The 12,794-nt window shown below is 41.2% G+C and overlaps 1 protein-coding gene across 1 annotated transcript; it reads left to right on the plus strand.

The window, feature by feature from the left end:
* The first annotated feature begins 252 nt into the window (after window positions 1-252).
* Window positions 253-7,880, plus strand: NMRK1 (nicotinamide riboside kinase 1). Its single transcript, XM_059834009.1, has 9 exons — window positions 253-310; window positions 2,279-2,338; window positions 2,756-2,846; window positions 3,512-3,560; window positions 4,997-5,168; window positions 5,247-5,318; window positions 6,315-6,421; window positions 7,373-7,462; window positions 7,861-7,880. The coding sequence occupies exons 2-9, from the start codon at window positions 2,310-2,312 to the stop codon at window positions 7,878-7,880; spliced, it is 630 nt and encodes a 209-aa protein (XP_059689992.1). The 5' UTR covers window positions 253-310; window positions 2,279-2,309.
* Window positions 7,881-12,794: the final 4,914 nt, after the last annotated feature.

The following is a 12,794-nucleotide window of genomic DNA, read 5'->3' on the forward strand; positions in this document are numbered from 1 at the left end:
CCGCGCGCGCAGAGGCTCGGCCCCTCTGCTCTCTCTCCCCGCCGCGGGAGGGGCGAGGGGCACGGGAAGCGGCCTGAGAAGGCGGCCAATGGGGGCGCGCGGCTGGGGCGGGGCAGCGGCGGGGCGCGTGAAGCGGTGGCGCTCGCGCCTAAGGGACGGCTGGCGGCGGCGGCGAGGCCCGAGGAGTGCGGGCGAGTGCCTGCGGGGCGGCGGGCGGGCTGCGCCGTCGCCGTGACCCGGTGGTTTGCGAGGTGCCCCGTCCCGGGCGTGTGACAGGAGCTTCGTGGCCCGCGGGGGCCGCCCCACGTCGGTAAGCGCGCCTTGGACAGCTCCGTAACTGGGCCTAAGAGGTGGGGGCTCCGCCTGCGTGGAAGCCCTTCGGCCGGCTCGGTTTCTTCTGGGTACCCTCCCCGTGTCTTTAAGCAGCGGTTAAACGTTAACACCAGAGACGCTGAAGTATTGTGAGCTGCTGGAAGAGGTGTGGGGCTCTGTGGCAGTCGGCGCGCACTCCTCTTGGCCCCTCCGCCAGCCCAGGCGTGTGGCTTTGGTGCCCGGGAGGGACATTTCCTACCCGCGTCTGGTGGCGCCGAGAAGGAAGCGTGCTTTGGCTGTTACCGTGTGCTGCAGCTTTGTCACGCTATGCCGTTAAAAATAGGGCGATAGCAATTCTCTGTTAGGGTTATAATGGACTTACGTTATGTTTAAAGATGCTAAACTGAGACCAGGTAGAGTAAGCTAGGATTTCTGTGTTGCAATGTTGGTGACAAATTTGGCTTTGCAACTTGTGTTATACATTACTCTGGGGGGAGGAAGAGTCGGTGGGTTTTTTCATCCTGGTGTTTTTTGCCTTAAGCTGGGATTAACTTGTATATAGGCAATGACGTAAGTTTGAGTCCAAAGCTCAGCATGTGTGCCCAGATGTTATTTAGTTTGTTACATAGCATTTTTTGTGGGGCAAAGGCTAATCCTCTGGAACACAAACCTTACTGATGATTTTTGGAAAAGTGCATTGGGGTTTTGATGTTTTTTATCAACTGAGTATCATCACTTCTGAGAACAGATCACCTGTTTGAATAGATAGCCAATACCATAAGCATGCGATGTATCGTTGAACTTCAGATTTATAATATTCTTAGAAAACCCTCGCGTGCTAATTTATAAAACATGCCAGTGCCAACTACTGTAGGTATGCAGCACCATTGTAGAGCAATGGCTATGATACTGGTGATGACTCTTGGACTAGTCAGCATGTCGTCTTTTTTTTTTATTCCCTAACAGAAAAAACACATAAAGCAACCATTCAAAGATCACATCACAGACTTCTGAAACAGTTGAACTTCCAGTCATTGCACCAAATGCAAAAGGATATTATTATTTCAGACCCTGTGTGTGTCTAAAACTTCTTTTAACAGGAATAGTGTGGTTTTACTTTCATACTGATGCCCTGTAACTGTCTTTTTTCTAGTATAGTACAGATATTTGTATGTTGGGGAGAGGAGACAGTGTTACCTGCTCAGTTCTTTCAGATCTTAGGTATCACAGGCCTTACCTCCTTAAGGGTGACCTAGGGGGACAGACCAGGTGAAAAACAGGGTGTTTTTGTGTGGTTAAATAGTTATTGATTGGTGTGTGCTCTTGGAAAGCAGTGTTTGACAAATATTAAACTGGTCTGACAAGCTCTGTAGACTAGTGCTGCTGCCAAGAGAAGCAGCCCCATTACTACCTGTCCCTCTGCTACACCACACCTTTGCAGGCACAGGTACCTGGATGGTAAACTGGAGGGAATTTGTTCAGCTGAACACTAACATTCTTCCTCTCACTCCTCCTCTTTGTTATAACCTTTAATGAAATTTTTAAAACATCTTTCTCCTCAGCACATCACTGGGTTCTTTTTTAAGGTTTTTGTTTGGTTTGCCACTACAGCTTCTGTTTACCTCGTCTTTTTCAGACCATTAATGCTTGAGCTAGTGATTGTGCTTTTCTTTAGGGACTTCTGTGGTATTAATATTGATAGAACTGAGCCTCTCGAACTTCCCTCCCCCCAAATGATTATAATACTGTCTAAAATAAAGCACATTGAAATCTGTGATGGGACATGTATGTTGCAGGTTTTTTGTTAGCATTAGAACAAGCAGTTGAGGTTCTGACACTAGCTTTTCAAAAAGAAAAAAAAAAAAGGACAGAAAATAAGTCTTATCTGTCATTGGTATTTCTTAATACAATAGCTGCTTTCTGTGTTACCAAATTAAGAGTTTTCACTGGCTACTATCTTTGACAGTGAAAAGGAAGAACTGAGGAGAAAACAAGCTATGAAAGTATTGGTTATTGGCCTTGGAGGGTAAGTATGAGAAAATTAAATTTCCTCTACAGCTCAAGACTGGTCTTCCTTTCAGAATGAAGTGATATTTCTACTTATGAATGGATATTTTTTGAAAATAGATTACAAATACAACATATAATTGTCTCATTTTATGGCAACTCTTAAGAAATTGTTCCTGTCTCTGTTGGAGATCTCTGGTACCATCTCTCTAACATCTTTCTTGGCGCTGCTAGATTTACTGTCTGAAAGCTGTTGGAACCTGCCAGAAAATTTCTAGATGTAGAGAGTATTTAATGTAAATAAACTTGGGGGGGGGATTGGATTGTGTCTTTGTGGTTTACCCTAGCTATGTAGAAATGTGTGTGTGAGCTTGTACACATGTTTAAAAGATAGATTTTTGTCTTGATGCAGTTTTTACTATGTTTTCTAACTCAGTGTAACAAATGGGGGAAAAACAACGCTAGCAGAAAAGCTCAAGAAAATGCTTCCCAACTGTGATATAATCTCTCAAGATGACTTCTTTAAGGTAAGAGTATTGATGGAAAGACTTGATAGGTAAAAGTAGGCTTCAGTAGATTTTAGTATAATTTCTTCTCTTTTCAGTTCTCCTATTGATAAACTTTTTAAATTGATGCTGCTTAAAATAATGGTAACTTAATGAGAAAGAGAAATAAAATGAGCACTGGGGTAATTGAACTTTCAGTGGCCAAACCCACTAAGTATACTTAGCAAAAAGAAGTTTACTATCGTCTTTGATACCCTTTTAAAATAAGGAACAGGTGTATGTTGGATGCATTTTTCAAGTTACATTGTGCTAATGAAGTTAATGATATTGTTGTGTTAGCCTTACACCCATACAGCAATAGGTAGGTCTTTGTTTCCCAAATAAAAACAGAAAAACAACTTTTGCACTGACATCACAGTTGTTTGTTAAGGAGGGTGAAGTAGTTCTTATTTCTGAAGTAAAGCTCTAATGAACTTAAGAGATATGATTTGGAGAATTTGTTGTTCTAGATTAAATTAATTGTTTGATTGTATTTTAATAGTTGTATACAGCAGTGTAATTTTGAAGATGAATTTAATCGATTGGGATACAAAGGTGTATAACACTTATGTTTGTAAGTGAAGAGTATGTATCTGAAAGTGGTCATAAAAGCAGCCATGAAAATGTTCAATTTTTTCCCCCTTCAGCCAGAGTCTGAAGTAGAAACAGATGAACGTGGATTTAAGCTATATGATGGTCAGTAACTTTGATGCATTGCTTTTGAACATTGTACTGAAACTCTGTTGTGCTGAGCTTCAACACTCCACCCCCTGCCCATCTTCCCTTCTGAACAAGGCAGTAAACAAATGGTTGTTTAAGAGCAATCCTTTGCTCAGTTTAACTCAGTTCACTGAATTAAGTAAGAAAACTTGCTGAACTAGTAAATAGCTCAAGCTGGTACTTGACCTTCCCTTTTCTTTTTCTCTATTTCTCCAGTTGCATCTCATGCAGTAGCAAATGGTACTATTCAGTTGAAAGCCTTGGCTTGCAACACTGGCATAAGCTTATCCTCACCACTTTCTATTTAATGAAGGATTATTTCTTTTTCACTTTGATAATGAACTCATGGGATATCACCATTGAGTCTTTTTCACCGTCATATTGCAAATCGGTCAAAATTGATTCTGACACCTTTATTTCATGTCAGGTCTCACATAGAGACCATGTTTTGAAGCTCATGTTTAATGCTGGCTCAACATGTTAATTTAGTCTTATAAACTTCTAGATCCAAATCCACTTTAGGCCAGTGCTTTGGTTCAGGTCATATCGAGTTGTGAACAGTTGATTGTTAGCTAATCTCTATTGCTACTTGGTGATCACAAAATTTATTACTCGGGAACATTGGCCAGAACCTTAAATTGTATCTGAAAACTGACTCTTATCAGCTATGCAGTCTTTGGCTCAACTTCTAGACTTCATGAAACCAGAATGTGAAACTGGAGGGAAAAGTTGGACATTTTGTTTCAAATATCTGGATTTAATGCTGCTCTTAAAAGCACCTCTGAAATGCATTTGCTCTTACGTTTTCCAAAGGCTGCCTTCTCTCTACCATTCAGTACTTACCTGATACGTTCGTACATGTCTACAGACAAAAATATGTGCTACATTGCGCTGTTTTCCTTTGTGTGCCATCCTCCTTTCAACCCAATCCATCCATCCCCACCCTCCAAACACCTGAAACCCAACAAAAACCTAAAGCAAAAATTTTTGAGTGCCCCCTCCCTTCACCTGTGTCAGTGACAATTAACAGAAGAGTGGAGGTCTTGGAGTAAGTTATTACAAGCTTTGTGGATAGGAGAACAGTCCCCACAGTTTCTCTTGTCAAGGCAAAGGCTGTAAAGTGAGTTCACACACTTTTTGGTGTGACAGAGTTCAGAGAGACCACACTCACCAAATATACCCCAATCCTGGGGAAAGCTTTAGTTTCAGGGTGTCGTCAGTTGCAAACGTGGAACTACTTACATGCGCCAGAGAGAGTTTTTGGAGTAATCCCATTCCCTTTCATTTAGACTTGTATGTAGATTATTTGATTGTTACTGATTAACCTAGGGGTACTTAAGAGTTCTTTTTATTTATTTATTTATTCATTTATTTTGTTTTCAAGGCGTGCCTAACTTTCTGTTTTCATCTAGTACTTGATGCCCTCTATATGGATGAAATGGTGAAAAGTATTCACAATTGGATGAAAAGTCCAGCAAGCTCAGGTGTTGTGACAGAACAGCCACAGAATACATGTGACAATCTGAAAAATACAGATGATGTTTATATTTTGATTGTTGAAGGCTTTCTGCTCTACAGTTATGAGTAAGCAGTAATATGTAACCCGTTTTATTAAAAGCTGCCCTAAAAAGGAAGAGGGAACTAAATGTATAATTATTGTAGGCCGCTTAATGAACTATGGAATAGAAGATATTTTTTGACCCTTCCTTATGAAGAGTGCAAAAAAAGAAGGAGGTAAGATTATTCAGTTATTGCTCATAGAGGGTCACTGTACCCCCTAACTTGGAGTTGTTCTTTTGTACTAGCTTTTCTTCAGTGCTTGCCAAATGTAAGCTATTAAGATCATCTGTCCTCTGTGATTCCCAGGGAAGACTGTGTGGGTATTTAACCAACATTAACAAAAGCATGCAGAGATGCCTGGGGTTGGGGGGGGGGGGGCAGGGGGCTTGCATTTTAGAGCACAGGGATATTGAAATGTTAAATGTTTTACAAACACTGAAAAGAGAATTTGTTGTCCAGATAAAATATTTAGATTACTGACTGCATATTGGAGTTAAACGGTGTTTAAAATAAGAAACAGTTAAAAAAATACTAAGCAGTCTTATCCTTGGTTGAATACAGCTACATGATGATTATTATTAAAATAACAAATGTTCATGTGTGGTTTCAGTGTACACTTCGTTTGGACTGTACATTAGTTGTGCCATATATCTGATTTAGATTATTGAGCCAGTGTCTGACTTGCCTCCAAATTTGGAGCAATACCGTGTGCTTGCAGCAATACATGTGCACGAAGTCAGAATCTGCTGGCTGAGTCAAGAAATCCTCTATTCAGCTGACTGTGGTTGATGCCACTCACCTTTAAAGGACTTTAGTGTCCAGGCTGGAAGTGACCAGACAAAACCGCTAGTCATTTAAAACCCAATAAAAACAGAAAAAAAGTAATTTGTTTCGGTAACACTTTCAATACAGCTTAATTTATGTGTAATACCTCTTTCAAGTTAAAAAAATCCTTTTACCTCATCTTAAATGCAATTTGATTGGCAGAAATAGGTAAGCTAGCAAGAGTTCATATCACAGATTATATTAAAACAAAGGAGCCTCCTTTGCTTGAACAGTTATGCAGCCTGCCAGCCTGTGTTTATTTTGGATAGATGCTCTTACTAAACCAGCTGACACTAGGGGAAAAATGTAAAATTTGCATGGGAAAGCAAATATATTTTTGTGTAGCACCAGAGTCTATCAGCCAGCAGATACACCGGGGTACTTCGATGGACACGTGTGGCCTATGTATCTGAAATATAAAAATGAATTGGAAGAGAATACAAGTAACATTGGTATGGTATCCTTAATTTTAAACTTACAAAATGCTTAAGTGTGGCACTTGTGCAACTTTTTGTTGGGTTGCGGGTTTTTTTTGTATGGGACAGTTTTCTTCAAATATTTTTGTGGCACTTGGGCAGTAGGTTTGGACCTTTTTTTGGTCTATTTTTCAAGCCTATAGGGTTTTGGGTTTTTTAATAATGAAAATTATAAAGTTAAAAATAGAAATGTTCTGATCACTAATTAAGTCCATTTAACAAGCTAGTTTTTGTGTGCATGTGTATGGCTAAATAGGAAGCTTCTGAGACAATAGCTGATGCACTGGCAGAATTCTTCAGAACAGAATTAAAATCCTGGTCGAAGTCCTATAATTAGCTGAAGGTGCTTTTTGTACACACTGCAGTCACCAGTCTTGCATGAGGAGTGTCAAAGCTGAGCCAGCTGATGGGGCACTGCCATGAGCTTGTGTGATGTTCACACTTGCACAGCTCTTGGACTGCCTGCTTCTGTAGTGGGGGCCAAGGAAAGAGAAGTCAGGTGGCTGCTTAACTAGCACGAAGACTAGGGCACCGCTTCTTGCTGTGCAGTGAGAATGGGAACCGCAGTGCCCTTCCTTGATTTGCTTAAACCCTCATGCTGAGGAAGAACCTGAGGTCCTCCACTGCTTAGGAATCTTTCTGCTGAATTATTTCATTGCTCTACTGTCCTAATGTTATTACCAATACCCTTATGGAGACTTATACCACAAAAATTTGTAAATTAATTCTTAAATAGAGTACTTTTCCATTATGTTATTTTTAACACGTAAAATGAATTTGGGAAAGAAGAAAAGGGAGGTACTGTTCTTGCTTTTTATTTTTTCATCTTTTATTATTGCATCTATAGGAATACTAAAAACTTTGCCAATTGCTATTACAGATAACTGGAGTAGAACTCATGAAAACGTTTTCTTTTGTCTTTCTTAGTTTATTTGGATGGAACAAAATCCCAAGAGGAGCTTTTATCCCGTGTGTATATTGATATAATACAGGACTTAAAAAAGCTGAGGGAAGTAAGTAAGTAATTTTACTGGAAATTGAATCTGCTTATCCCATTCCAAGTTAACAAAAAGCTAATCCTTTTATATGAAAATACTGCAAGGATTATATAGAACTGTATCTCCTCGTATGTGTGTATTACAGTCCTTATACATGTTTGCCTGTCACTGTAAGTCATTATAAGCTTAACTTTAAGTTCCTTGAAATTGGATGTTCTGAAATAATAGGTGAAACCACTGTTATCTAATGATAAAATACCCTTTTTTTAAAAAAAGGGAACTAAAGGAATAATGGGGCAAAACATAATGACATTAATGAAAGCAGATGTGTTGGTGGTATTAATTTCCAATATACAGTGATGTCATATGCAAACAGAGTAATGACACTACAGGTTAAATGTGTACTTTTTATTTTAGATCAGCAGGTCACAGCATGATAATGTAGAAAGCCTGGGTTCCATTTGATACAGACTGAAAACCCCAAGACTGTCGTACTTGGCAAGCCAACCAGCTGAGCAGATGTTATGTGTATGCCCATAATACTAGCTCATACAACACAAGTGGATTTGTAGTGGCTATTAACTCTGTAAGCCTCAGATATTGTTGAGTAGTCTCAACAGTGAATTATTCCTTAGAATTTCTTCTTTCAGTCATGCTTTGGCTGATCTGTAAATCTGATTGCATGCGTACATTTTAAAGAACATAAACATATTTTTGTGTACAAAACTAAACTATAAAGATGCGGTTCTGTTTGATTAATAAGCCTATTTGAACATGGATTAATGCAATTTGAAACATTCGTATAGGAATGACAGTGATTACCTCTAAGATTTGTATGCGCTTCTAATCACTGATAAACATGGTTAGAGGAACTAGCTATATGCTGTGGCAAGAGTAAGTTTAAGATTGCATTAGCTGTTACACTGCTTATTCAGTAACTGAAGCTGTTACTGAACACGTAGTAACCGAACTTACTTAGACTTGCTAAATACGTCTGTGGGTGTTTGTCAAGTAATTTTTATGTTGTGTATTGTTTGAAGCAGTTGGGAATGGATATTCAAAAAAACCCAAACAAACCTGAAGAGAAGTCAGGTTGTTGGAAAAAGATGCAGGAATAAGATGTCAGAGAGAATGCAGATGTATTGCTAACAAGATTAAGTACATGTATTGTGCAAAGATTGATTATTGGGATGGCATAGACTACTAGACAATAAATGCATGCTTCAGGGAGGAGGAAGGAAGAAAAAATAATTCGTGTTAATTTTCATAGCTCAAGTTGAAATTATACTAATTAAAGTGTTCAGAAAGCAGGAATGCTAAATGTATGTTAAAACTTTGTTATAGGATTTGTGTATATATATTTAGATAAACTGGGAAGTTGAATCCTCTTCGGTTGCTGAATAAGTAATGTAGTAACTCTTACATTTCTATACAACCTCTTACATTTTTATCAGCCAGAATAAAAATCAAGATACAGACAGGAAAAGCAAAGGATGGACTATATTAGTTATTATGTGTCAGCTGAACTGATCATGGTGATTGAAATGTAATGCTTTACTGTTAACAGTGTAAAAAGTCCTAAACCTGTATATAAGAAACAGGTCTTAAACACAGCTTTACACAGCTCTAATCTGTTTAAGACAAAGTAACTCCAAATACTATTTTGTATTATTATTTTGCAGTAAAAATACTTCAGGGTGCATTTACTCAAATGCAGTGATGGACTGTCTGACTTTGAACTGTGTTTTGCACCCCCCTTTGGAAGGGGTGCAACTGTAACAGATTAGCTAATACTTGGATGGTTGTGATTGGATGAGCTTAGCTAGCTATCAGGTGCCCACCAAGCTGCTCGATCACTCTCCCTCCTCAACTGGATAGGGGGAGGAAATATGATGAAAGGCTCATGGGTTGAAATGAGGACGGGGAGATCACTCACCAATTACCAATCACAGGCAAAAGAGACACAGCTTGGGGAAATTAATATATTGCCAATTAACACCAGAGTAGGATAATGAGAAATAAGAACAAATCTTAAACCACCTTCCGCCCACCCCTCCCTTCTTCCTGGGCTCAGCTTCACTCTTGGCTTCTCTACCTCATGCCCCCGAGCGGCGCAGGGGAATGGGGGTTGTGGTCAGTTCATCACACATTGTCTCTGCTGCTCCTTCCTCCTCACTCTCCTCCCCTATTCCAGCATAGGGTCCCTCCCATGGGAGACAGTCCTCCACGAAGCTCTCCAGTGTGGGTCTTTCCCACAGGCTGCAGTTCTTTATGAACTGCTCCAGCATGGGCCCTTTCCACAGGGTGCAGTCCTTCAGGAACACACTACTCCAGCGTGGGTCCCCCATGGGGTCACAGGCCCTGCCAGCAAACTTGCTCCAGCATGGGCTCCTCTCTACAGGCAAGGAGCCTTGCTCCTGCATGGGCTCTCCATGGGGTCACAGCCACCTGCTCCATCGTGGGGTTCTCCATGGGCTTAAGGGTAGATATCTGCTCCACTGTGGACCTCCATGGGCAGCAGGGGGACAGCCTGCCTCACCATGTGTAGGGCATGAGAAGACTTTGTTTGAGTAACCAAGGACAGTTTGCCTTCCTTTTCCAAGTCCATGGAGTCCCCAGCACGTTTTATCTCCTTGTACAGTAACCTGGGGTAGTTCACTCCCCCCACAGCTACACATACCCCTGCATGGGCACCAATATGACAGCCAGCTGTGGATCTTGGAATTTGGACAGCAGCACCTGCATTACATCAGCAAGTTCATTAACGAGCAAAACAGGACATTACATATGTATAGTATGTTAGTCAGTGCAAGTTTTATTAACCACCTTTGTGGCGCTTTCCCTCGAGCTTCACTCCTGAGCAGGGCTCCACTGCATCTCGTCCCCATCTGATTGGTGCTGGTGTCCCAGGGCTCCCACCATGGTAATGCTATGCTTTCCATAAAGCCAAAGCTTTCACTTGCTGAGTGTTGTGCCTTGTCCCTGAGGGATCTGCGCCTGCTTTTCACTCCAAGAAGAACACCATGGTCTTCACCATGGGCTGCAGGGGAATCTCTGCTCCAGTGCCTGGAGCACCACCTCCCCCTCCTTCTCCATTGACCTTGGTTGGTGTCTGCAGAGTTGTTTCTCTCACATATTGTCACCCCCCTCTCCCAGCTGCTGTTGCACAGCAGTTTTTTCCCCTTCTTAAATATGTTATCACAGAGCTGCTACCACCATCGCTGAATGGCTCAGCCTTGACCAGCAGCAGGTCCGTCCTGGAGCCGGCTGGAACTGGCTCTGTCTGACGTGGAGGAAGCTTCCGGCATCTTCTCACAGAGGCTACCCTTGTAGCCCCGCTGCTACCAAAACCTTGCTATGTAAACACAATACAATGGTAAAAGAAGAAATTTTTTGTTGCTTTTCCTATCCCTGTATGGAACTCATAGGCTTATGGTATCCTGTCGATAGACTTTTGAAGCATTTGGAGAAATATGTGAGTAAAACTTCAAATTATATGTTGGTTCCAGAGGAATATAAGGGATCCTTTTATGAATTGAGAAGTGTAGGAAGTGAAGGGTTAAGACTTAATGGGCTCCTTTCAGGAGGAGGAAGAATCGCTGTATTGGCAGTCCCAGAGTGATTTTATTTAGCAAGTTTAGCAGTGATTCAGAGGAGGGAATGAACAATGAAATCACCCAAGTTTGCAGATGATGCTGAGCTTTCTCAAGTAGTCCAACATTGGTCCAGTGGCAAGGAGCTCAGTTTTGTGAGATCTTTCCATGGGCAAAAGGGGTAGATGAGCTCCAGTATAGATTTATGCATTTGTGGTGTAAATCATTCATCAAAGTACACATGGTACAGAACTTGTAGTTCAGTAAGTTGTAGTTACAGCTCAGGGCCGCGATCTTTGTGGTGATAGTTTCAGGAGAATTGTCAGTGTGCAGCTGCATTGAAATATTAGGTAGGCATCTTATGGAAGGGTATTGTGAACGAGGCAGGGGGTGTTGCTTTGCTTCTATGTAAAACCATTGGATCCACATTTTCAGTATTGGGCAGTTCCAGTTTCTACATCTGGAGGGAGGCCATGGTCGAGTTAAAATAAGGGCAACTAATGTGATCGGTGGAATGGAGCAGCTGCTTTGTGAGGAGAGACTAAAAATGCTAGGAATCATCATTCTGGAGAGGAGAAGACTGAGGGGAAAAAAGGTCAAGGTTTACAAAATCTTGAAAGTTGTGAGTCAAGGGGATGCAGAATCAGTATTCACCAAATTGTACAAATACTAGTTTAGGGGGCTCTCCTCCTTCACTTAAAACAGATTGACCCATTACATTATGGTGGTATTTCACACAACAGATAATGAGCTTCTGAGATTTATTGCCATAGGAGACAGGCAGTACCAGCAGGTTCAAAAGGAATTGGGAAGATTCATTGACACCATGCCCATAAAAAACAGTTAAAGAAGCAGGCAGGGCTATACCATGGATGGCCTGTAGAAACTGGCCAGGCTCACCTGTGGTGCCTAAATTGCATGTCCTCTTGCAAGTTGCTACAGCAACTCACCTTAGTGGGAAAACACAATAAACTCTCCTGAGTCTCTTTGGGAGATAAAGTATTTCGGGTGCTGCTACAGGAGTGTGCAGAACTTCCCTGCAATGTTGGTATGTTGGTAGAATGCTTTTGCTTTGAAGGTGGTATAGTGCTAGAGAGGAAAAATCTAGTTTGCCCCTGGCAGATGCCTTTTGACTGCCAGGGCTGTGCTAGCTGTAAAGGGGTTGGGGAGAGCTGCAAGACAGGAGCCTGTGGTTCTTTTTGTGAAGAAAGGATGCTTTTTTGGAAGTGGTGTCACATTCTGCTGGCTGCAACTTCAGGCTGTCGTAGCTGAAGGAAACCTTGCTAACTGTCTTGCATATGTTTAGAAACAGAGTGATGATTGAAGTGTTGTTCTACAGAAAGCTAGTGGGCTAATGGGTTATATATAAGAAGCACAGAAATGTAACTACAGGATTAGTCTGACATCAAGAAGGTGATTTCTTAATCTTCATAATGTCAAAATAACGGAAAGAACATGACGATGTAGTAGTCATAAACTCCGACGTAGCAGGAACAAACTTTTTATCTCACAGAGCTATTGCTCGTCTCCAGTCTTCAAAGTTAAGTGTAAAAGCTGAATTTCTATTTACACTGTATATCATTGATTCACATGTTGGTTTTGTCACATACATGGTGTTTTCTACTTTAGGAAACCACTTAATGTGCCCTTGGGAACAATGATTCTTTTGTCCATCCAACTGGGAATAATGTCTGTGCTTTCTCTCTGGCGCTGCCACTGAACACCTTTATAGTCAAAACTGTCCAGTCAGTTAATGTA

This window comes from Gavia stellata, chromosome Z (assembly GCF_030936135.1).
Source record: "Gavia stellata isolate bGavSte3 chromosome Z, bGavSte3.hap2, whole genome shotgun sequence".
Taxonomy (NCBI): domain Eukaryota; kingdom Metazoa; phylum Chordata; class Aves; order Gaviiformes; family Gaviidae; genus Gavia; species Gavia stellata.

Coding starts and splice junctions, on each gene's coding strand:
- NMRK1 (XM_059834009.1), top strand. CDS start 2,310: ATGAAAGTATTGGTTATTGGCCTTGGAGG. Junction 3,561..4,996: donor TGGATTTAAGCTATATGATG/GTCAGTAACTTT, acceptor GTTTTCATCTAG/TACTTGATGCCCTCTATATG. Junction 7,463..7,860: donor AAAAAAGCTGAGGGAAGTAA/GTAAGTAATTTT, acceptor TTTTTATTTTAG/ATCAGCAGGTCACAGCATGA.